General features: G+C 43.4%; 1 protein-coding gene across 4 annotated transcripts in view; it reads right to left on the bottom strand.

Moving 5' to 3' along the window:
* TBC1D9 (TBC1 domain family member 9) overlaps positions 1–26,683 on the bottom strand; it is a 113,669-nt gene that overhangs the window by 37,162 nt on the left and 49,824 nt on the right. For 2 of the 4 annotated variants that reach the window (XM_077860938.1, XM_077860939.1), the window contains exons 2-6: positions 24,732–24,842; positions 6,795–7,023; positions 6,104–6,365; positions 3,958–4,165; positions 610–816 (exon numbers count right to left, since the gene is read on the bottom strand). In XM_077860938.1, the coding sequence (XP_077717064.1) occupies positions 610–816; positions 3,958–4,165; positions 6,104–6,365; positions 6,795–7,023; positions 24,732–24,821 (996 nt within the window). In that variant the 5' untranslated portion in view covers positions 24,822–24,842. Of the gene's footprint in view, positions 1–609; positions 817–3,957; positions 4,166–6,103; positions 6,366–6,794; positions 7,024–13,347; positions 13,467–18,101; positions 18,221–24,731; positions 24,843–26,683 lie in introns of those variants that run through there. The other 2 variants (XM_077860936.1, XM_077860937.1) reach the window with 2 other exon arrangements.

Below are 26,683 nucleotides of genomic sequence, written 5' to 3'. Positions count from 1 at the left end.
CTTATGGGGCCAGCTCCTCACGCCTGCTCTAGTCTCTGATGCCCACGTGAGCTTGGACTGGGTGGACAGGGGCTGGGATGTTCCTTGTGAGGTCACCGTCTTCGCAAAACATTTTAGCTGCCGTAATTGCCTTATCACTTGAGCTGGTCACCCATCTTCCTGGGCTCCCATTTCCCCGGATGTTGGTCCGGGGCCTAATTCAATAGGGACACAGGATGTATTTTATCATAATAGAATTATCATCATAATGTCGCATTTCAGATTCGAGACTTTATTTAGTGACCTCTGTACATTCCCAACAACGTGACTCTACGGACCATAGTCGCGTGTTGCATAAACAGCACAAATTACTTCATTTCTTCAACTGCTGAGTAAGAAAGTTAGGCCCGATGATGATCTACAGGGCTCCGTCCAGCTCTGTGATCCCCAATACAAACTCCATGAGATTTAAATGAGCCATTGCTGAGACAGTGCTTGGGGCATCAGGGGAGGTGCCTTATCTTAGCACAGCTGCAAAGCTCAAGGATCAAACAAAGCGGACAAGGAGGGGAATACTCTTGGGCAGAGTAATAGGACGAACGCAAACACCCTCAGGAGAATCCCACAGACCTCATCATCTGAACTGTTGTAGCTGCCTGCAAACTCTTTGTCCGAGTATATCTTGGAGGTCGTCTGTTGCAGGAAATCAGAGATCCTCTGCACTAGAAAGTCTCTATCTTTCAAGTTGGCGAATAGGAAGGTCATCCTGTTCCTGGTGCTGATGGATAAAGGACTAGGGAGCACGCTGGAGCTATCTGCCTTTTCCACAATTGTCACCTGAAAGAAACACGAAACGAGGAGCGTTACTTTCCAGGGATTACCCAACAGCAGCCTCTGAGCAGCACCAAACGAGGAACGCAACACTTTTATAATCTTTAGGAACCACCCATATTTTACGGAGGCAAAATTGAGATTCTTTGACTCTGTTCCAAGAAAATAAAATAGCTCATAACAACTCAAACTGGAGCTCATATCAGCTTCTGACGGGCTGGTCTTTCTAAATCAGCGGTTCTACTTCGGGAGTGATTTTGATCTCCTGGAGACATCTGGCCACATCTAAAGGCACTTGCGGTCACCACGAGTGGAGGGTACCCGTGGCATCTCGTAGGCAGAGGCCAGGGATGCCACTCAACAGCCTGCAGTGCACAGGACAGCTGGTCCCCAACAAAGTCTGGCCCATGATGCCAACAGGGCCATGGGTTATTAGAAAACTGTTTGTGAAGTAACTCCCTGATTTTCAGGAAAATTTCATAGAGTCACGAAGGCGAGGACTCCTAGCTGCCACTGCATCCCTAAGAGACGGAAACAACCCGTGACAGTGGTGCCTTTTTACTGAGCTTAATGTGGGGATGGTTTTCAAAACCTCATCAATCTTTCAAACATCTCATCCAAATTCCAGGGCTTTGCAACCCTCCCCTCTTACCACCTGAATGTTTTAAAGGCTCATTTCTGAACGGACATGACGTAGACAGCCTCACTGCAACCCCAGCTGCGCCGGCTGCCTCCGCGTGTGCAGGGGGCGTGCATGCGTGTGGGGACCTAAATCTACCACATGAAGAGACGAGCAGGAAAGAGGGATGTTTGTTTTAGCTCTGAACTGACACATACAATTGGCGCTTTATCATTGGATTTTCATTGACTGGAAATTAGGATACATGCATAAAAATATTTTTCTTTTGCACACTAGGAAAAAAATATCTCAAGGCAAGCCCTAGATAAGTGGTTATTTGCAGCAGCTCTGACTATATACTGGAAGTTCAGTTTCTCTTCCACTCTTCATTTCCACCTGTGAGCCACCCAGACAGATTCAACTTTAACCTCTTCATCAACATTTTCATGTGAAATACATTTTCTCCAAAGCAGAATTTTTAAATTCCCCTTCAAGGTTAAGATACCTCTCGGAGTTGCCTAAAAAATCGAACGGCCCCAAATGCAAAATGGGGACAACTGGGATCCACAGAGGGAGAACTGCAGGACCGGACTTCTACTCTCAGATTTTATCACTACATATGGTTAGACATATATTTATATATTTTTAAAGGAATCCCCTGAGGTACTTGGAGCTGCACACAAATGTGTTTTTCCTAATGCAAAAAAAGCTGGAGAAAAGGAAAAAAAAAATCCTTTTCATGAAAAAGACTTTCCCACGGCACTTAAAACATGCTAAACAATACCCATTTTTAAAAGACCTATAAAAACTCCTTTTCCCACAACAATTTTTTTCTGATTCTTCTGGTCAGCAGATGACTCAGACCAAATGATAAATGTCAAGGGAACCAAAGGTTCAAGTTCCACACCTATAACCCAGATAACCATGTAGATCTTGATGAGGTCAAAGTGGAAAGTCTTTCAGCTACATCATGAATACAGAAACAGTCAGAAGCTCCCACATAAAACATATGAATGCTCAAGTGCACTACAAAGTATTTTTGGCTGACAAATTATTTCTGGTAGAATCCGATCCCAAAAGCTCTGTGATACCAGCAAAGAGTAACAGCTACATTTGAGTATTCTAGTTTAATGAGACACATTTCATTACCAACTTGGGTTATAAAAATAGACTGGAACTTAATCAAAGCTTGATGTTTACTATGTAATATTGGCAAGGTAATTTATGATTTAAAAAAAAAGAGAGAGAGACTTCCTCTGAAATATCTAAGGAGGAACCTGATGGATTCACTCTATCTCCCCTGCTTTGCTGCCTCAGGAATTTCTTCAAAATCTGTAGTAACATGATTCTGTGTCTATTTGATCTACCTTAAGTCTATCTGTGGAATATATATTAACAATCTTCAGTCAATATTTTAGCTTATTTGTAAAAAAATGTTAAATGAAACAATTCCTACTTTATAGAATCCTAAAGTGGCCATTTCAAGTACAATGTAATGTACCCATGGAGGCTGTTGCTCATCAATCAGCTTAACTCAAGTTCTGGAAGGTGCCCAGTTCACGGACAGACTGCTCTCTGCTCAGACCCCAGGTATGAGGTGGAAAGGGGAGGGGAGGGGGCCCATCCCATCATCACTTTTCTGTCACTAAGGTAATGGTTGTAAAAACTACGCCAAGTCCTTTGCTTCTTCCCTTGGGTGGGACTAGGGAACCATCATTCATGTATCTTGGAGATTCATCGGGTTAAAGCGAAGGACACGGCTGCCTTCTTTAAAGGTGCAGCCACCAACCACAACGTGCTTTATTTCTCCATGCTCCTACCTCCACTATTGCTCCCCCTCTGATCTACCCTGAAATATGACTAAATTATTTCTGCTCTACCACCTGTTGGGGAATACAAGCAAGCCAAAGATGGGCGGAGAATATCAATCCCCATTCTCTCAGCTGCCCTAACGCTCACTGTTGTATTGCATACTGCACTGAAAGGTGAAGAGAGCCAGCTGCAGGTGGTGAACGGGCGAGTGGGCATCTTGACAGCAGCTTACGACCGACCCCTCTCCACTCCGTATCTCCCTCTGGATAAACAGAGCGATGACTCGCTCAGATTCACAAATGCACATCCTTAATCCTGGAATGGGTTCCCCAGCTGTTGCAAGTAACTTGCTTTGGGATGGCACTTGAAGAAAACTACGTTTAGTGACAGTTTATGGCAAAGAACCTACATTTGCTGGAAGAAGTTATGAAATCCATCCCAGAGCCAAATGTAATGAGTTGTCGAATTATCCACCACAGAATTCACCCCCTGCAACGTATCCTGGTCTCAACAACCAGTTTGCTCATCTGCAGCTTCACTAAGAGAGCAATGACACAACGACAACACACAAAAGGGTGTGGCCAGTGCCACCAAAGAATTGTGAACATTCACCAATGGCCAAAAGCCAACGAATGCTGGTGACAAATATCCATAGTCCAGATAGAAAAGTACTGCTGATGAAACTCCTGAGATGCCCGTTTTCACCTGACACCTACCTCACGGAGCGGGATGATGAGGCTACACAGGTTCTCTCCCTTGCTGGTAAAGCAGATATAATTCGTGGACACAAACATCTGCCCCAAAATGTGCATTTTGTTGAATGGAGTCCAGAGGGTGCAGTCTGTGTGGCCATCTAGTTTTTCATCCTTGGGCAGCCGGAAAAGTGTGCGGTATCTCTCACTCTTTGCCCTGGCATCAAGATCGCTGGAAAGCAAGAACGACGGCACTTCATCCAAGAGCGATGTCTCGATGCCTCCTAGAGGATGCAACAGTGGAGGCCCCCCACCCACCTCTCCGCTCCTCAATCCTGCCAGACGCATCCCTACCTTCCTGGTTTTCTACGGGAGCTACCTCCACCCCACGACCCAAAAGCATAATAAAATTATTTTAATATATTTAGGTCCCGTGTGCAGTCACTTTACAATCAAACTTTGTTAAATGTTAAAGAATCTTAGGAAAACTAGGCCTGACTAGGAAACCCATCCTTTTTCTGCAGGAATACAATAATTTCTAAAGAGATTATCGTATTCACACTTATCCAAAGCCACTTTTGAGGACTTATCTTTTTTTTTCTTTAAGATTTTATTTATTTACTCATGAGAGACACAGAGAGAGAGGCAGAGACACAGGCAGAGGGAGAAGCAGGCTCCATGCAGGGAGCCTGATCCCGGGTCTCCAGGATCACGCCCTGGGCCGAAGGCAGGCCCTAAACCGCTGAGCCATGCAGGGATCCTGAGGACTTATCTTTGAAGAAAGATCTAATGAGAATGCAAACAAGCTTCATGAAACTGCTGGCTACCACTGTCTGCCCTAAAAAGACAACAAAATTGCCAGAAACACAGGAACAAGTCACCTCTTGGACAACTAGAGTTTCCAACCTCAGTTCATTTTTTCTTCTTTTTTTTTTTTTTTTGGTTTATCAAGTCAGGTGTTCAAACCACTCTTCTCAAGCTTTTAGGCCACCTCAGCTCCTGGGTGGTGGAGTTTCTGGCTTCACAGAGCAAAGAGGAGCTCCCCACATCATTCTCTCCCTTTTACCTCCGATTTGCTTCCATCCTCACCTACTCTTACTTCCTTCCCATTTCAGAGGCAGAGCTATGGGCGCACACAAGGATTTTTTTCCATGCCCTATCGGATATCACTTTTCAAATGATCGGTTTTCTTATACTTTGAGCTCTGTGCTCCCTCCTTCCCCACACCTACCTTCAGCACAAACTCTTCCTTCTCTATCTTATATTCAAATCTTTTACATTCTAAGAAGAGCAATCCCTTCTATTTACCATTGAGTTTCTAGAAAAAGCAGTCTGTACTTGCCTAACTCCCATTCCTTGCCTTTCATTTGTTATTCAGTCAGCTGCAGCGACACCATTCACCCTCAACCACTCTACTGAAACACCAGACATCTTAATTGCAGTGATCTCTTGGCAGATTCAATGACCAGCTGCCTGCCAGCGATTTCCATTCCATATATGTTACTGGGCTGATCTTCAATATGATGCTCTGCAGACAACTCAACATGATCAACACTGAGCCAGCACATCCCTTGGACATGCTGTCCCTCTCTCATTCCTCATCTCAGTTCAGGACAATTCCATGCACACATTCACACTTGAGGGCATTAACTATTCCCTCACCTTCCCCCTAACTCTACTCCCACATCCGGACTTCCAGACTTTTCTGCAGCCTCTCCTTATCACACGCCGCACCACTTTCCAGACATCGATGGACTTCATTCCCTCTGTGCTTTTCTCTTGTGATTTCTGTACCACGTTATTCCCTCTGCCGGAAATATCCATCCTACTGAATCTGCATGGGTAGCTTCTACTACGTCTTGAGAGTCCGCTCCAAGCAGCCTCCACTGAAGGCCTTTCCCACCACCTTGCGCCATCTCCCCACAGCACCCTGCCCCTAGGCACCCCGCCCCTGGGACCAGAAGAGTTCCCATCACTTTGTGCCAGAGCTGGCCATGTCTGCCTCACTTGTTGACCATTGAGTGCTTCAGACGGTCTTTTTCAGTTCTGTACCTATACCCAGAAACATTTTCAGAACCCTTGAAGTGGTTCAGAAAAGGTTACATTTCATAAAAGAAATGTAAGGGTTTCCTGTTTCTGAAGCGTTTAAGACTCTGCCTCTGTCACCTACCGTTTTAGAGCTGACACTTTTTTAGGAGACTTCTTTTTCAGTTTGGGCAGGGATCTATCTTGTTCAAATCCCTCATTGTCTAAGAGTTGCCTCATGGCTATGTTGGCGAGCTGCTCCATTAACTTGAAGGTCTCATTGATGTTAAGAAATACAGAGAAGAAATGTTCACTGGACCTCGTGCTCACTTTGATCACATCAGGCAGGAGCAGCGTGGCGTTCTTCTCGAGCTGTGTGATGTCCACCCACCGGATTACCAGCTTGGCTGAGCACAAGGAACAAGCTGGTCAACACCTGGCTCCTTAAAATCCCCTAAGGATCCTTCCATCTCACAACCCAACCTCCAATCTCGCTGAACTCCTTTTGAGTTTTCACGTCTATTCTTATTACTGCTTCGCTTGTTTAAGAGACAAATTCAGACCACATAAGTTCTGAGTTCATCACTATTATGGACTTAAGTCATGTCAACTACATGTGTTATAATTTCAGTGAATCTTTATTACTTAATAAACTTTTCTTTTTTAAACAAATATTGGGTGAAAAATAATGGACTTTGCTTGCTACATAGTTAAAACACAGTGTAGACCACGTCGTAACTACAGATCTATTTTTGGCATTTTGATGTGATTTGTGAGTTTAGGGCCAACCTCAGCAGACTTTCCCAAGCTTCCCTCTGAAATTATGGACAACTCACCTTCCCTTCCCATAAGGAAAGAATAAAAGCAAAGGTGGTTAATACTGAGGTACATCCAACCCTGACGGGGGACCTTCCCCTTCCAGTAGCTGCAAGAATAATAGTTGACGAGCTTCTCTTCCTCGGGCATCCCGAACAGCCTGTGGAATTTCACAATGGCTTCTTTAAACTTCTCTGTGTCATCATCTTCCTTCACATCATTGATCTTGTTATACTCTGCAATGATTCCCTAAAGAAGGAGAAAACGAGGCACGTAATGAGTATTAATAGGACTAGAGCTGCTTTTTTCTGCATGCTGTAAATATTGGAAAAGAAAAAAAAAACAATTTCTAATGCTAGATTTTTTTAATTGATAAATTATTTTCAAAGACACCCCCCACATTCTAAGCCTGTAACCGAAGAGTATTTGTGTACTAAAAAATCTCCCAAGTAACAATATCGATTTGATGATCTGTTTAATGGAGCTCATCATTTTAAGAGTTCACTCAGAATGAAGCCCATAGTTTTGTTCTACAAATGAGGAGATGTAAAGATTTTGCAAATTCTACTGCTTTTCCTAGCTCATCATGATAACAATCCCCAAAGGTCAATTTCTGCTTTTCTCAAGATTACTACTTCACTAAGAGAATAGAGATGGTTGGCTTTCACAGAGACCAGGGGAGATCCACTTTGAACTGAGGCTAATTTGAGGTGAACAGGCTTTGGTAGCGTGCTACATTAGGGAACTTTAGACAACCATGAAATAGCACTAGGGCACCGGACCTCTGGGTAGGGAGAAGTTGCCAGTTCAGAAGAAGGACGGTAAAACCTTTCCCAGTTGGCAAATATACCTACAGCCTATGCGACATTTCAAAGTTATCAATGCCTTTAGAGGGGAATAAAAAAATAGATATAAGAAGAAATAAATGAATGAATAAACAAAAGTGACTGAATTGGAACCCACTAATAAGTAGTAGCAGTTGGGTTTCTAGGCAATCCCAAAGGCCAATCAACTTGAGTAAGCCTGGACACCCCCAAATGGGCTAATACCTGTTCCCCCAGACCACTTAGCAGGGCTTGGACCTGAAGTCAGAATAAGGAGAATGTTATATTAGGAGGGAGTGATGCATAACAAACCAAAGGATACCAATGTTCTGAGTGGAAAAACATTCAAACAGCATTATCCAAAGTCTACCAAATACCACACTTCTAGAATTCTCCTCTAAATTTAAGAAACAGAAATGTTTCTAACTGAACTGAAACTCTGGAACACTCAAGGGTCTAATACACTAGTATCAACAGACCAGACCTTGCTGACTAATTTCAACAGTAAAGGCAATAGTTCCCATAAGATTCAACTCCCAACTTCCCCACCTTTAAGAAAAGAGAGGATCCAGAATGCAGAACCTCCCCTTAGTTTGCTTGTAATTTTTTAGGCAGGTGGACTGGGTGATGGAACACAGGGATGGACTATCTCCTTCCTTCATGTTCTACATAACATAAAATGGGTTATCTTGGTTCCAGGCAACAGCTCCACATAACTTTGAAAAATTATTACAATCCGAATGTTTGGGATGTCTAATATAAACCTGAATACACAAAGGACATGGACACAGAATTCACGAAAAGTAAAAATAACTTTGTGAACATTAAAAAAACGTTCGACTTCATAATCAAAGACAGAGAATTAAAACAATAAGACCCCAACTTTCACCTATTAAATTTGGAAAATCATTTAAACAAGCAGAATGCTAAAAAGCGAGCAATGGTGTAGCTGCACAGGGATTCTAATATACTGACAATCTCTACTAAGGTCCATTAAAAATGTGCCAACTAACTCAGTAATCAACATTATTTTGTAATCTATCCAAAAGCAAAGAAACAAAAACTATAGGAAAACTTATTTGAAGAAGTGTTCACCGTATTATATAACTGTTGGTGCCTGCCCCCACTGGTCTAGAAACTAAGGAGACTTCTAGAAAGAGAGGAATAGTAAGGTCAATAGTGAGATAATATTCCATTATTAAAATAACAACTAAAAATTCTATAACAATGCCAGTCAAGGAAACAAAGACATGATACAAAATGATATGCACAGTAAGACTTCTATTATGATAAAAATGCATTCCAGAAATCTAGAAATATACAAAACATTACCTATGGGCTTGAATTATGGTTGCCTCTGTAGTTAATTATTACTTTTATAATTTATAAAAGTTAATTAAGTCTCAAAACAAATAAATTTGTTGGTTCCCTTCATTACTGGACAACTGGGAATGCTTAAACCATTCATTAGCACATGAATGACATTCTTTCACACATAATTGCATTAACAGTAATTCCTTCCTCATAATTGGTTTCAGGGGAATTAAATGTGACATTTTTGATGTAATAAAAACAGTGAGAAGAAGGGCTATTCGACATAATTGGTCCTTGTTTTATTTTCTGTTTATTTGTGTGTGTTTTTGTTTTCCTCCTGGCTATTGTCACTTCTAAGCATCTGTTTCTTCCTACAGCTCTTACTTGTGTCTATTGCCCCAAGACCCTGCCATCCGAGGGAGGGCTAGCAGAACCTCAGCAGCGGGTGGCTCCGGGATGGGGAAGAGCCACCCCAGTCAGCTGCCTCCCTGCCACTCGGTCAAATGAGGAACCTCACACCCTACCCGTTTCCATTACTTCCCAGAAATTCAGACACATGACTCAGAAATGAAATGAAGAAGTCATAAATTCGGATGGGTTTTGTCAATAAAACAGCTCTCAGCTATCTGAGAACACTTTTTTGTTTGGAAGCTCCCACTTCCTCCCAGCTTCAAACTGACCTTTTAAAAATATTTTATTTATTTTATTTTATTTTAATTTTATTTTATTGTTTTATTTTATTTTATTTTACTTTATTATTTGACAGAGAGAGAGAGAGAGCGAGCACGCAAGGGGAGGGGCGGGGGTGGGGGAGAAGCAGCCTCCCCACAGAACAGGGAGCTGGAGCGAGACTCGATCCTGGAACCCTGGGATCACGATCTGAGCTGAAGGCAGATGCTTAACTGACTGAGCCACCCATGAGCCCCAAACTGATCTTTCCCAACATCTTCCCCATTCCCATTTTTTTTTTTTTACCCTCTTCACTACTTCTCTAGTTTCTTTAATTATGACCATGGAGTAAAAACTGAAACCCACCATCTGGAAGCAGTGAAAAGTATTCACCTTGATGGGCAAGGTGTGCGAGAAACAGAGAGGGTGCTCTGTTATTCGTGCTTTTGTGCTGTGCAGCCCTCTCTGATTTTATGTGGTCTAGTTAAAATTCAGTTCTCTCCCTCCAAAATATCAGACCCTAAAAAGCAGTGGTATTCCACTTGTTTTTCAGATTATAAAACTACTGTTTGTTCATGTAAAAGTTTAGTGAAAGAGAAGAAATCAAGTAGAAATGGACCATCCTGTGTAATTTCAATGAGAAGCGAACTATCAGATCACTTCCTAGAATTCTTCCTTAGCCTGGGTGTAAAGAAAGGACTTTCTAACTATGACTAAAAATCTGGAAAGGATTTCTCATTTTGACTAAATGAAACATTTAAACATTCCATGGCAAAAACTATCATGAGCAAAGTCAAAAGACAAATGACAAACTTAGGGAAAATGTCCATGATCTGTATCACCGACAAAAGGTTAATGGCCTTTATATAAAAGAACTTTTAAAAATTAAAGAAATATAAGACCAAAAGTCCCACAGAAAAATGGGTGAAAGACATGAGCGGATAATCTACAGAGATATAAAAATGGCCATTGAACATTTAAAAAGGTGTTTAACTTCACTCATAAGTGAGATAAATGCAAATTAAAACAACACTAAAATACTTCTCCCCCATCAGATTGGCAAAACCTCAAAAGCTTGATAATCTACTTTTCTGGTGAAGATGTGGGAAAAGAGTCCCATACATGGCAGTGGGAATGTAAAATGGTACAACTTCTGTGGGTGAGAATCTGGCAATATTAAGCAAAATGACACATGCATTTACCCCTTAATCTGGCAATCCCACGTCTACCAGTTTATCTTAAAGATAGATCCCTGGGCAGCCGGGTGGCTCAGCGGTTTAGCACTGCCTTCAGCCCAGGGCGTGATCCTGGAGACCCAGGATCAAGTCCCACATCAGGCTCCCTGCAAGGAGCCTGCTTCTCCCTCTGCCTGTGTCTCTGCCTCTCTCTTTGGCTCTCATGAATAAATAAATAAAATCTTTAAAAAAAAAGGATAGATCCCCACAATACAAACACACACACACACACACACACACCATGTATATTATTATATGTGTGAATTATAATTCATGCATATACTATGTTTGTGTGCGTATATATATATATATATATATATATATATAAAAAATTATTTTTAATCGCAAAATATTGGAAACTACCTAAATATCCAAGTGTAGGAGAGTGCTGAATTCTCTACAGTACATACACACATAATATGCACCTATTAAAAAGAGTTAGGCATTATATGCAATGTGGAATCCTGGATTGGACCATGGAGAAAAAAAGGACATGAAGTAGAAAAACCAGTAAAATCTAAATAAAGTCTGTAGTTAACATTTTTTTTTCTAAAGATTTATTTATTTGAGAGATAGAGAGGGTGCATGCATGCAGGTGCATGTGCGAGGGTGAGGGGCAGAAGGAGAAGAAGAGGGAGAGAATCTCAAGTCTACTTCACACTGAGTGCGGAGCCTGATGCAAGGGCTCCATCTCAAGATCCATGAGATCACAACCTGAGCCAAAACCAAGAGTAAGACGCTTACCTGACTGAGCCACCCAGGCCCCCCTGTAGTTAACAATATTGCATTAATGTTCACTTCTTAGTTTTGATAAATATACCATGATTACAGAAGATGTTAACATCAATGGGAGCTGAGTGGTAGGGTCTATGAGAATTCTCTGCCCTATCTCTACAGTTCTTCTGTAAATCTAAACATTAATATTTCAAAATAAAAACCAAACTATTAAAATGCTTTTTTAAAAAACAAAGAAATAACTAACATGTGGAACCTCTCTATGAAATGATACAAAGTGTTACCCAAGAGTTATTGAGTGAAAAGAGCAAATGCAGAGAAGCATATGTACTTGAAGCCTTATGTGTAACAATTAAAAAGAAGTAAGAAAAATATCTATATCTGCTTCTTACAAAAAAGAAACCCTGGAAGGCTAGACCAGATAACAATGAGTTTGGTTAACTGCAAGGTGTTGGGGAGAACAGGGTGGCGAGGATGCAGAAGGGAGTAACATTTGGGGTAATTCAAACTTTTGGAAGCAGGCTAATATTTTCTGCATGCAAAAAATAAAGTTAAACCGACAGTGCAACAAAGAAGAAAGGGCCTGAAACTGAAAAGCAAACTGAAACAAAGGGTTGCTTCTAGGACGGGGACAGAGAAAGTACAAGCGGAGTCTGGGACAGCCTGCTGAGGCAGAAGTACAGAAGTGCTCAAAAAAGGAACAGGGACATGTCACAAGGATGGAGGAGGTAAGCTGCAGGTGTTTCCTCTCGCTAAACCTGGGGGAGCACGAATACCAACATAACTAAGTCCAGTAATGAAACAAACAACTGGAAAACACGGGAATCCATGAGTCCCTATCAAAAATAGATAGATGAATAAATGACAAGCGAGCTCTTGCTGATGGCAAACTAGCAGGTGCCAACTGATAAATGAGAGAGTGCTGGAGTTGGAAAATCATTGTTTGTAAAAACATCACAGCAAAGATCGGTTCAGACAAAAAAAAAAAATCATGAATGGACACTCACCATGGGGAAGTTCTGATAAGGAGTAGGATGTTCGTGTAGCTTTGAAGTGTTTTCCCACAGAAAATTTTTAATTGTTTGTTATTTGAAAAGTCAAAACCATCCACTCTACAGCAGGGAGCCCAGGGAGGCAACACCTTGCTGGGTTCTTATCACTGACAAGGGGAAGTGGGTGGGTAGCATTTGCCTCCAGAAATGATCCTCTTACAAGGACGTAAGGTTACTTAACGAAGTGTTCCACCTCGGAATGCATAACCAGAATCAAATCCCAGGAAACGTCTGGCAAAACCCAAAATGAAAACCGTCCGGTTAAGGAAAACAGAACCTCACGCTTAAAAACATGAGTGTCATAAAAGACAAAGAAAGGCCACAGAAAAAAAAAGAAAAGAAAGGCCACAGAAATGTTCTAGACAAGACATGAAAACCAATTCAATAAGCTTCCTAGACTGGATCGGGCACTGGGCCTAAAGGCAAAAAATGCCAGACACTGGGTCAGTTAACAAGATTGGAACAGGTGCCAAATATTAAAGTATAACGTTAATGTTAAGTTTATTGAAAGTGTAACTGCGGTGTTCTTATTTAACAGAATATTCCCCAAAATACACACTGAAGTATGGGGGGGGGGGGGGAGGTACTCCGCTCAAATAGAAAGTAAATGAGCACGTCAACGGGGTGAAATGTTAACAACAGGAGGATACTCAAGAGGTCGACAGGCTCTCATTTTTATGACTTTTCTGTAAGTTTGAAGTTATTTCCAAATAAGAGTTAAAACAAGACAAAGGAACCCACTACCTGTATTTTCCCTCTCACAAATGTGGTGATATCGTTCTCGTTTTCAAAGATGGACAGTGTCTGCAGCAGGTTCTGCTCAAGCCATTCCCAGTGTTCAGTGATTTCTTTTCTGGAACCACCTGTGTAATAATAAGATGATAAAAAAAATGATCATAGAATTTTGGGGGGAACCTAAAAGATACTTAAACATAGAATTTTGGGGGGAACCTAAAAGATACTTCCTCGATACGCAGTGTCACGAAAGGAGACCACGGTTCTAACAGCTCTGCCTTTAAATGCTTTCTCCCTTTCAGAGGAGACAGAGAAGACACGTAAGGCTACGGAAACCCAAGAGTAAGCACGGGGTTACAGTCAGGTCTGGTCACGGGGGTTCAGGACGTCCCCGACACGGCTTCCAGGGAGAAGGTAGCAACGTCTCTCCGCCTCCCTTCCCTGGATTGGGACTTGAGCACTGCCCTCCGCTCTGCTCCCTTCTAGAACCTGCACTTCACAGGGCAACCCCGATCGTGTTAGGATACTGGGTTACAGTTGTTAAGCTGCAATGATATGAGAGTTGAGCTGCCACTGGAGAGCTGATGCAACCGCCTCCTGTAATGGGCAGAAACGATCCTCGCTCACTTCAATTATGAATGAGATGGGAAAGTGGACCATCGCTGGGGAATAGCTGCCTGGCTCCCCCAAGCACGGCTCCTCGGGATGTGCCGGGATGAGGTCATCCTCACTGCCTCGGAGCAAGTCCCTACCCTTAAGAAGCGCAAGCCACCCGGCCTGGCACCCTCCACGCCCATACAACCCTGGCCTTGTAGCGAATGTCCCCGGCACGGCTCTCGGCCCACGACTGTGGGGCATCACACGGATGCCGTCAGGATGTGGCTGTAAAGACGAAAGCCCTTCCCCTTTCCTTCTTGCCCTGGGATTGTTAATGATCTTGCAGAAAAACACTGTTTCATAAATCACCCACATGTCATATATATAAATCGCGTGTGTGCTGCTCGTTCCAGAATTAAGGACTGATTTTGTGATTTCCACTCATTCAACCTCCAGGTATCTCCTCAGATCGCCAAGCGTTCTGTTACTTGGTTTCTTAACGGCGCCTTTTCTGCTCTTTGTTCTCTGTCACCTGTAATTCGAGGCGATCAGAATCTCCGTCTGCGTCCCGACAAAGAAGGGCAGGAGACGAGAATGTGTCTACAGCGCTGCTCAGGACTGTTAGGGGCAGAACTAAAATCCCTTTGAGACGAGGTAGGTTTGAGGGGTTTCAGAATCAGTGCTTAAGGAGAGGAAAAACACAACCAAAGGCAAGTTCATTTTCTTTTCTCTTAAGGCTAAATACCAGAACTGCCTACGTGAACACTGACGGAGAGGACGAAAAGCAGGTTTCTTAGTGGAGGAGCAGCCCTGTGAGGACGCAGAGGAACATACTGTAGCCTCTGTGGGCATCATCCATGGCTCACTCGCTGGGGGCCACGGTCAACCCCACGCAAAGGCAACTGAAGACTCTGCACCACGACATCACGGTGAGAACTAGAACTCAGGACACCTGGTTCCCCGCCCTCTGCCACCAGCCAGTTGGAGGACTTTAGACTGTCTAATCTGTAAAACAGAGATGAATGAAAACAAAACAAAACACAACAAACCCTTTACCCATCTTAGAGCAACGTTATAAAAAATCCTGAGGAATAATGTCAACGGAGATACTGGAAAGCAGGAAATATTTTTCAGACGAAAAGAACAATGCCCATTTGGAGTATTTATGTGGAGTGAGTTATTTTGGAGTTTACCAGAGAGCTTTCAAACATTTCAGAGTTCAAGTTTTGAATAGTCCCTGGAAACCTTTTTTTTTTTTTTTTTTACTGGAAACCTTTCTAAAATACACTACACCCTTCCCTGTGTGGAAGCAGGTCCCTACCGGACCAGCCGCGCTGGCTGTCCCACCCAGAGCCCCGCCAGTGCCTGCCATGCACCCCCCCCCCCAAAGCCACCTGCACCTGCCGGCCCTGTCGGATGCATGCACCTCAGGACGGAGGCCCTCCCGGGGGCCCCAGGCCTGCTGAGCTTCGGCACACCGTGCAGCACAATTCCCAGCGTCCCTCTGATCCCGCTGCTCCCTCTGCCCCCGCCTAGGCTGACCGCAGACGGGCCTTCCAGACGCTGGTTCTCAGCTGGTCTGGCCATTGACGGGTGTCAACCAGGTCGCCACACCAGCTACGGGACTTCAAGGTCCCCATGATCCTGGCTGCGGAATCCAACCTCACTAACCCTCAGTTATCCTGGATGGAAAAGTGCGTCAGCTACAAGACCTGGGACAGAACAGCTACGCTCAGCTTTGCGCATGCTGCCGCCTCCAAGCTGTTCTCTCTGCACCCACCTCCCCGCAAAACACGCAGAGTAAAACCGGCCTGTGCACGCGCGCACTCATTCAACAAACATTTGCTCATATTTCCAATTGTCGTGGATAGAATACAAACACATCATGGCTAATTCCCACATTTTTAAAAGAGATAGATTTTTAAAGACTTTATTTATTCATTTTTAGAGAGAGACCGAAAACACTGGGGGGGGGGGGGCAGGGGAGAGGCAGAGGGAGAGAAGCAGACGCCCCGGTGAGCTCAGAACCCGACGCGCGGAGCCCCATGCCGGGACCCCGAGATCGTGACCTGTGCTGCGATCCACCGGCCCCTGAGCTGTTGAACCAACGCCACACCCGGGCCCTCCCATCCTTAAGGCCAGCCGAGCACTCTTGTACTGAAGTTCGCATTTCCCAGCAACCTCTTTCCCCACCTTTGCGCCGTCCCCCGCCGCGGTGGCCAGCATTCCCACCATCTCTGCATCCTCCCACCCAACGCCATTTGCACCACCGGCTCTTCTCTCTACTTGGTCCGCCCAGGATGGAAATCCCACATTTCTATCTCTGATTACTACCCCCGCGGCTGCTGGTGGGCTTCGGCTCTGCTCTCCATCTCCTGTTGCTTCTCCCGCCCTCCTCAGTGTCATGTGGAAAGGCTGCGCTTCTAGACTTCTCCTGAGCCACTCGCCGCTCCCGCATATAGCGGAGGAGCTGACACTGCGCATCTCAACAGCTTCAGGTCCTGCAACTCTTTCGGCCTTGGGTCGGCTTCGGTGCTATCAAACAGGTTTTGGAGGTTTCTTCTGGCTACATCTACATCTAAGATTCCAAGGTCCTAGGACACTGCGCTCTAGATAAAGAAGGACTCTGTGTGCCATTCATTACATGAAACCATTACCACCATAGACTATTTGAGAAGAGAAAAAGACAAAAATGCCATAAGCCGACAGTAGTTTCAGGAATTCGCTATGGATACTGGTCTATGCCCAACAGATACTTTTCTAGGGTGAGTCATGAAATACACCTCCTACATTTATTGCTTACTATACAAAAGCACTACATTGAACACTTTCCTAAATGCTCCAGGTTCTGGGGACTAGAAGTGTGATCAATACCGACACAGCTCGATTCCCTGACCCAGCAGACAAGACAAATTCTGAAGATGCCAGTATTGTAGATTTATTTTTAAAATCAGGTGTCCATCTCTGTCCCCCTCTCATGAGTCCACATAGGAACGAGCGGAACTCCAAAGGGAAAACGTGGGAATCCTTAAATGTTCTTTATAGATAGCTTTTCCATTTGACAAGGAACTAAATACAAGGGCTGCAATATTTAAGATCTTGGAAGTTTTCTTTGGATATTTTTTTAAGGTGAGATAACACGAAGCCCTTGTGCTGTGACTGTGAACAGGGGCTGGTCTGTTTACCCAGCAGTTTGAACAGAAGGTGTTAGATGCTCAGAATAAGAAAGGAAGGGCTTGGCTGTCGATTTTCTGGAAAGGCTTCATTTACAGAGATACAGCAGGAAAAACAAGCTGACCTGACTGTGCAATCAGCTGGAACAACAAAGAAAGCTGGTGTTGGGAATAAGAATCCTACAGAAAACCCACATTTATCCAAGTTAAAGCATTCTGCTGTGGTAAGGACTAGATCAACACTTGATGGGCTTAAGGTTACTTAGAAATTAATTTTGGAAAAAAATGGGAATCTTTATCATTCAGGGTGGTGGGTTTTATTTGGTTTGGCTTGGGGTTTTTTTGTTTTGTTTTGTTTTGTTCTATTTTTAAGAATACTAGCCACAGGCCCTGTGTGTATATCTGGGCAAAATTTGTTCTATTTTTAAGAATACTAGCCACAAGCCCCTGTGCATATATCTGGGCAAAATTAGACAAAATTAAACACGATGAAAAGTACAAAATCATCCTAACTTCTCATCTAGCTTTAAATGTATCTTAAAGTACATAAAGACTACTTGAAATCAAAAGGAAGAAGCATTAGGATGGACCCACCATTTGGTTCTATCATATCTGGCCTCTGAGGATTAAGAACTAAGGCTTACGGGTTTACGGCCCCACCGACAGATAATCAGCAGGTATTTCTTTGTGATGCATGATTACCTCACTCCAAAACCCATACTTAAGTGTGATAAGTATGCCTAGAGGTTAGATTATCTGGAATCATAAGAAGCCCAGTTATCAGGGAGACAGTATGACATCGTGGATCAGAAGACAGGCTTTGATGTCCAAAAAAAAGTACAGCTGGTTTCAGAAGTAACACATGCTGACTTTGTGATCGTAGGTAAATTACTTAATTCCTTTGTGCCTCAAATAATCCGCTCTGTAATACGTAGGTAACAACACCTGCCACCACATTGGTTTGTGTTGAGGATTAAGGAAAATAATACGTACATGTGAAGTCCTTAGCGCAGGTGTAGAATATACAAAGCACGAGATAAACAGTTGCTTTGGCTATCGCCATCACAAACAACAGGACGCAAAGCTCTCCTCTTCACATGTGATGCAGGAGTTTGTACCTTCCGATGTCAGGGTGCTAAGACACCGGCCGTCCCACCCTCGCCTGCCTAACAGAGCAGAAATCCCTCTGGCCGCGGCACCATTATGTTTGGACTGCAAAGGGTGCGCGTTATTGAAGTAGGCGCGCACACAACTCCTGGTGTGACTCTGTAAACTTCTTCCCGAACTCTGCTTGTAATCTTTTACAGTTCATAACAATATGCTCATAGCTTTGTGACCACTTTGAGACAAAAGAGCCCCAGGTAATTCATCCAGCCTTGACCGTAAGAATCTTACGAGGCTGGACACGGTTGATGTCCTTATTTTACTTAAGTACCAAGGTCCTTTCCCCACTCTGATGGGGAGAAAGTAAATGGGTATCTTTCTGGAAGGCCATTGAGCTAGAGACACTAAAAGCCTTACAGATATGTGTATTTTTTGACTCAGCATATCTATTTCTAGAAATGTATCCTTAAGTGATAATTTAAGGAATATAAAAAGTTTTTTTTTTTAAGGGTATTGATTAAGGTCGTTCAAAATGCAATTAACATTAGGAGAAAAAAAGACATTTCCAGTAATAGTTTATCAGATAAATCATGTTACACACTCAATAAAATATTATCTACCTATTAAAACTGATGCTATAGGGGCGCCTGGGTGGCTCAGTTGGTTAAGCATCTGCCCATGATCTCTGGTCCTGGGATTGAGCCCCCTGCTCCTCAAGGAGTCCGCCTTACTTCCCCCTCTGCCATCCCCCCTGCTTGTGTTCTGTCTCTCAAATAAATAAAATCTTTAAAAAAAAAAAAAAAAAAAAGAACTGACGTTACAGAAATAGGTTTTATTGACACGGATAATCTATACATATAAGTAATACACTCATATATAAACCCGTATACGTGTATGTATAGACACACACACAAACATACACAAAGTCTAAAAGGTGATTTGGAAGCGCCTCTGGATGGCATAGTCGGTTACGCATCCGACTCTTGGTTTTCAGCTCAGGTCGTAATCTCAGGCTCCTGAGATTGAGCCCCACGTTGAGCTTCAAGCTTGGCAGGGAGTCTGCTAAAGTTTCTCTCCCCTCTCCCTCTGCCCCTTGCTATGCTCATGCACGCTCTCCCCACCCTCAAATAAATAAATCTTTAAAAAACATAAAAATAGTGATTTAGAATGTGATACTGTTTTTAAATTTTTATTTTTGCTTATCTATATTTTCTAACTTTCAGCAATGAGCATGTATTAAAGAAAAAATAACAAGTTCTCTTTTAAAAAGATTTATTTATTTGAGAGGGAGAGAGAGACAGAGAGAGTGAGAATGCACACGTAGGAGGAGCAGAGGGAGAGGAAGAGAGGATCCTATGCAGACTTCCTGCTGAGCATGGAGCCTGACACGGGGCTCGATCCCACAACCCCGAGACCCGTGACTTGACCCAAATCAAGAGTGAGATGCCTGACTGCACCACCCAGGCACCCTACAAGCTGTTTATTTTAAGCTGCTGTGTTCCCAAGGATACAAGAATAATTCTTGACGTCCCCGGACCAAGAAAGGATTATAAAATACCAACTTCCACATAACATGTATTTTATGTGGCTGGCAACTGAACTACCCCACATTTTCTCTCCCTATTGCAGAGAAATGGTTGACGCGAAACCAATTAGCAATCTTTAATTAAACTCTGGGTCTTACCAGCTGCTGACTAAAAGAATGCTTAATCATGAAAGCCAGCATGGTGCCACTTTCCAGCACTGGGCTAGGAAGGCAGAGACCCAACAATGAGGCCTCAGCTCTGCACTAACCAGCTGCAACTAGCACTGTGAACTTGGGCGATTCACCTTGCCTCTGTATCCTCTTAAAATAAAAATGTTAGGCAAGAGGGCAGCTAAAGTATTTTCAGTTCTGAAAACGAATGACCGTCCAGCCCCAAATGAAATTCTGGGATGGTAAAGAAAGGAGAAACTAAATCAATAGGCAGCCAAATCAGGGCACCATGCAGGGCCATGTCATCAGTGACGTGCCCATCAAACACATACCCTCCACCCCATTTCCTTTATCAGTCCTGCTAGAAGGTCAGATGTATCTAGAAGGAATTGTCACCAGCTCCCTCTTTCTGTTTGTCACTCTCCTCCTGGGTGGTCCCAGAGCTCCTCTATAGACAACATCCTTGGAGCTACCAGCATTTTTATGTATCTGTATTCTCACTGAGGCTGTAAAACCCTTCTTACTGTTAGATCCTTCTAGTTCTTCTAAGGGGGGAGCTAAATGGGTTGCTTTTACTTAAATCCACTAAAGACCAAGGAGGGCAGCAGACTGGCTCCTCTCCTGCCCCTGGGGCACCAAGTCCAAACCACCAGCTGTGGAGGGAAAACCTGTAGCTGTGTGGCTCCCTAATGACAGTCAGGTGCAAAACAGTCAGTCAACTGACTGGTAGGGGAGAGGGGGAGACTGTCAGAATATAAGAGCTCAGGCTGTCTGGGGGGCTCAGGGGTGGAGCGTCTGCCTTTGGCTCAGGGCGTGACCCCGGGGTCCTGAGATTGAGTCCCACACTGGGCTCCCCACACAGAGCCTGCTTTTCCCTCTGCCTGTGTCTCTGCCTCTCTCTGTGTCTCATGAATAAATAAATAAAATCCTTAAAAATATATATATATATAATGAGCTCAACAAAGCTGGCTAGACAAATTCCTGTGATACTGATTTCTTTATGTTCTTAGAGATGGCAAATGTGTAATTTACTGCATGAACCACTGAGAAAATGCAATTCACCAGGTTAGAATTGATGGCGCAATGGATTATCAACCAAAGAGAATGGTGGCTTCATCCTGCGCAGTAGTGAACAGAAACAATCATTACTTAGGAACGTTTTTGGCTCCCTTTCCCAATTAAAAGTCTCAATGCCAAGGGAAAGTAAAAAAAAAAAAAAAAAATCAAACCAATCTGGATATAACTTATAGAAGATTAGAAGAAGCTTATGAAAATAATGTTTTGCCAAGTAACTCTTGCTTTTTGTTCCACTCTTCTTTCTGTATGGTTCACGTTACTGCCAAGGGCCAGGTGATTATTATATTGGAAGCAAGTGAGACTAGATTTCAAAGACTCCTCCTGCCTGGCTCTTTGTGGCTCAAGTCTAAGGCAAGTCAAACAACTAGGACTTACCACTGCTCTTCTGCAGAACGTGGTCTCCCTGGGGGGAGCCTGGTAGTGGTTAAGTGGCTGCCTTTGGCTCAGGTCAAGATCTCGGGGGCCTAGGATCGAGCTCCACATCAGGCTCCCTGCTTCTCCATCTCCCTCTGCCCCTCTGCTCTCCCTCCCCACTTGTGCTCTCTGCTCTCTCTTGTACTTTCTCTCCAAAACAAAAAAATCCAATCTTTAAAAGAACACAAGAAAATGGTCTATATGAAGGCACTGATGGTAGATGCTCCCTTTAATTCAATTTATATGCTAAAGATTCACAATGTGCATGACTTACAAGCAATGTTTTTGCAATCCTATGGATTCTACAGGGCAGTGAGTTAGACTCACCTAGTTTCCTGCTGAAGCTTCTCTTACAGCAAAGATTTATGAAAGTCAAGCAAATTAAAAAGCTCTTGATATACTGTCCCACCACATACCAACTTTGTAGTTTACAACAAAACATTAAAATTACAAACTGAAAGGTCAGCAAATCAGAGAAATCTGAAAGCTGGCAGCTTCCACTCTTAAAATCCTCTCCTGAAAGGGAGCCAGCAATTTGGGTTTTAAATGGAAATCGATAAGGAGGACTAATGGGTGAATGGGACTTCACGGCGGCTGTCACTTCCGTGGACTCTTCCACAAGGAAATTCTGGAGGTATCTCTATGGGTAATCAATACATACAAAAGCTAAAACTGTTCTGGGTTTATTAAAATGAGATCATGCAGTTGTGACAGGCATTACTTACTGGGAAAATGAAAGTACATCTCTGTGGTATAAATTATGCCGTCAGCATTTACTGCCTGGTGCTCCTTAGCCTCGGTCTGGCAAATAATTCAGGAATATCTCAGCTTTGTAACTCTGGGCTCTTTCCTACACGAGCATTCACAGGAGCATCTGCTTCGTAGATTGGCAAAGCCCCAGAAACGAGCTGAGGAGTAGTGATGTCAGTAACGGGGAAAGAACAAAGGGTTAGGGCTGAGGGGGCAGGAGGAGAGGAGTCACAGACGCACAAGCCAGCAGCTCTCACCAGTGTAAATGCACGCTGACCTGGGAAGGCCAGGCGCCTGGAGCTGCTGTAAGGAGAGATATGAGGGCTCTAAGGAGCTCCCGGCTCCAAAGGATCTCAAAAGCCTCTGGACACAAGTGGGAGGCAGGCTGGAAGGTGAGAGAGAACGTGTCAGAGTGTCCTTTCCACATCCTTGTCAAGTCAAGTGGTTAAGTGGCTCCATCTGATTGCTAATACCCTTTCTTTTTACTGCTTCACTTGCTGGCTATAATGTCTATTTTTACCTCAATTCTAGAATGTTTCTGCCGACTAAATGTGACACTTTCCCCATCAACCACCCCAGGGCACATCCCCCGCCCCAGTAGCTATGGGGTCCTTCCCCTTTGTATTGAATGAATGGCACAGATGACTGGAGTGCTGGTCTCCATGCCCTGCACCCTGATGCCATTCCTTCATTCGCCGGGATGCATAAATGGCTGACATATTCCATCATTTCTCATGAGGCTGTCTGCATCTTAACCAGAATAACTCAAAAGGGATATAACACTACAATGTTAGAATTTTGTGTGCCATTCAATCCTTGAGGGAGCATTACTAGGCCGCCAGGGCCTTCCAGCAGCTGGAAATCACACGGAGATAACCTCTCCTGCCTAGGTAAAAGGCCAGCTGAGATTCCTGTATTTAGTTGGGCACCCTGCAATTCACTGGCACTGTGTGGTACTGGTTCACACTGGGCTGTAATTGAATATTTACTTATGTTCTCAAGAGCAGAGACCGGATCTAATTATCGTTATATCTTTAGATCCTAGCATAGCACTTCCTACTGAGTAGAGATCAATTTAAAGACTGAACAAAGTCAATTGAAAGAGCTCCAAATGGCCAAAGCTAGAATGACTTGAGCAACAAAATAAAGTAGCACTGGACTCCTCCAAAGTATAAAATCAATGTGCATGATTGCATACTGATAAAAAATAATTGAATAAATTAAAACTCCCCATTCCTTAAGAGTGGGTTGTGCGTAGTGACTTCCAGAGAGTATACAACATGGAGAGGGGAAGAAAATAGTAATGTAACAGTAGAGAAACCCAAAAAAGCCTGCTTTGGCTGGATGATCAAGGAAGACCTCATCAGTCGTAAGTTAGCAATATGTACCCTTGCTTGACATAATGCGATAAAAATAGCACTTTATCTTTGTGATCTTCCTCAGCAAAAATTCATCACCTCAGCCTAATCGTAAGAAAAACATCAAATACCAATAGAGGGACATTCTCCAATATACCTGACTGGTATCCTTCAAAATTGGGAAGGGAAGTCTGAAGAACTTCCACCGCCAAGAAGAGCCTACAGAGACATGAGAGCTAAATATAATATAGTATCCTGGATAGGATCTTGGAACAGAAAAAAAGGACATTAGGTGAAATCTAAATAAACTATGGCTTTTGTTTACTAATAGTATAATCAATACGGGTTCATTAACTAAAACAAACGTACCGTACTAAGCAGGATATTGATAACAAGGGACACTATGTATGTACAGGGCAGATGGGAGCTCTCTGAACTATTACCCAACTTTTCTGTAAATCTAAGACTGTAAAAAATAAAGTCTATGAATAATAATTTTAAAAATCAAGTGAATGTAAAAAAAAAAAAAGGAAAGAAAACTAAGTGCTCCGTGCTCTTGCTTTTCCTATGGTTATTTGCAAAGCCACATGCAAACGAATAACTGAAAAAATCTTGGCCACTTTGGATTAAAAACCCTTGAGAGAGATCCAATAACGGCAGGGCTATTGACCACCATTTTAAACACAGGACATTATTATAGATTATGATCAGGAAGGAAAAAGGATCCCTACTCAAGTAGGAAGTACTGTGCTAAGATATAGAAGTATTACTCAGTACACCCAAGTAGTCCACATGTTCCTCTTTCATTTCTTTTCATTTCATTTCTTTCATTTCCTAGCTGCCCGTGGAGTTAAGTTGGGGTCATATGACTGGTTCTAGCCAACAGAGTGTGCGTGGAAGTGGTGTGTGACCCGTCCGGCCCAAGGGAATTAAATGCAGGTATACCTCAATCTTCCATTTTTCCCTTCTCAGTTGTCCTCCCATGGAGGCTCTGTGTCACTACAGATGCAGAAGGCCACAGGATCCAAAGGAGACTTTGCCAGGGTGAGAAAGAAACCCTTACCGTGTTAAGCCATTGAAGATTTGGGGTTCACCTGCTGAAATGGCTCTGGTTAATTACCCTAAATTATCAAGTGATTGTGTTCCCAAATAAAGGTTCCTTTCATTCTGACGGAAAACTGTTAATCATAATGTTTTTCCATATTTCTGAATATCGCTACTTACCACAGGCGATGGTCCAATAGACCAAAGAGTCTGGAGTCTGGTACAGGATTCGGTAAGGAGCCACCCGGGCACTGGAGTCCAGCACGACATCGAGGGTACCCACGAGAAGGCCTGAGGATAAAGAAGGAGGAAAAACGCTTAAGGGTTTCCCCAGTGCTGCCCCAAATTCCCAGAGGCAGCGTCAACACGCCCCTCCTGTTGGACCTCCCAACGGTCCTCCCCTACAACCCTTCTTGACAACCCCTCTCCTGTTGCACCCCACACCTTGACAAAATTTTCATCTTAAACATTCTGATGTTGGCTCTACATTACTTGTTCCAACAACCTCCAAGAGAAATCGCATTAAGTTGAAAGGCAGTCTGCTGGCATCAAAACTAATGGGAGGCTAACAAAGCTGGTAGCCCAGCCCCTGGCATATGCTGATATTTATAAATGCCTATAAATAAAAATAAGTAGGGTATTAAGCACTTACATGTTGGAGTCTCGGCTTTCCCTACATTATACCAAATGTGCATTATTTTCTCCCCTTTTCACCTAAGAAACAAATCCTTAATTTGAGTAACTTGCCAAGGCCAGGAACCAGTCCTGTCTATCTGAGTCAGTGTGCCAGGCTTGGCCTACATGTTATTTTAACCTGCCCCATTTCTCTTTGTATTAAAAAGGTACAGTTCAGCTTAGAAAACATCAATTAAGTCCCTACTGTGTGCAAGGCAAACCCTGTGGCACAAAACATAGTAAGAAAGAGTCCTTAAGGTATTTAGAATCTAGCAGCGAAGGCCAAGCAGTGTCTTAACACTTGTTTAGGAGCAAACAAGGGCTGTGAAAGGAGCGCTTGCCCATCCCCGGGGCAGAGTCCTTTGCTATTTGTTACATCAATCATTAAAACCAGAGATGGCTGCAGATGACCACCCTCTGCAATGATGCAGTAATGAGGCCGAGGGTCAGGAGAGGCACTGGCGGACGGTGGCCTTCTGTGGGTCAGGAACCTCACTGATCCGTCCACCCTGGGGGAAACTCACCACGTTATCCAAGTCCGGGCAGCCTGAACAGTCAATGAATGAATTTATCTATTTATCTGTGAGAGATGCAAATACTCAGGACACCAACGCTCACTTAAGAAGAGGCAGCATCTTCTGCTTCCAGGAGTGCAAATCCATCTCATAACTACCATTCCTGCAACATCGGCCCTCCAGAGATGTGTGCCTCCTTTACCTACCCCAAGCTGGGATCGAGCACCAAACACTTCCTCCACTGTTCTAAGACAGCACGGGCATGCACACAAATTCCACAAAGTCAAATAAACTAGATTCCTTGCATGGCAGGATGAATCCAAACAATTTCCATAAAGTAAATGCCCATAATTATTCCAAAGTCAGATGGAAATCAGCACAGAGCAGGATTTGGATGCAGAAGAACCAATTAGGAACTCTGGCTAGTTTTCTTTCTTTCTTTCTTTTTTTAAGATTTTGTTTATTCATGAGAGACACAGAGAGAGAGAGAGAGAGAGAGAGAGAGAGGCAGAGACACAGGCAGAGGGAGAAGCAGGCTCCCTGCGGGGAGCCCGACGCAGGACTCGATCCCGGGACCCCAGGATCACGCCCTGGGCCGAAGGCAGGCGCCAAACCACTGAGCCACCTGGGAATTCCCTGGCTAGTTTTCATGTTAGGGCGGGACATTTTATTTTCAATGCCTTGGTTTACTCAGTGATAAAATGGAGTCAATATCACAGTTACAGGATTGTTCTTGTAATAATACGGAATATAATAGGATTTAAGGGCAATAGGCTGATTGGAATAAGCAGTTTAACAACCTGCCTAGAACTTGCCAAGACTCCTTTATTTAATTTGACTTCTACTTAGATGACATGTTTATGAAAAATGGCTTAGATATGACACCAAAAGCATAAGCAATCAAAGGAAAAAAATAAATAATTTTTGGCTTCATCAAAATTA

Source organism: Canis aureus, chromosome 20, assembly GCF_053574225.1.
Source record: "Canis aureus isolate CA01 chromosome 20, VMU_Caureus_v.1.0, whole genome shotgun sequence".
NCBI lineage: Eukaryota > Metazoa > Chordata > Mammalia > Carnivora > Canidae > Canis > Canis aureus.
Note: the sequence above shows the minus strand (reverse complement) of the source record. Positions and strands in the feature narration are given on the sequence as shown.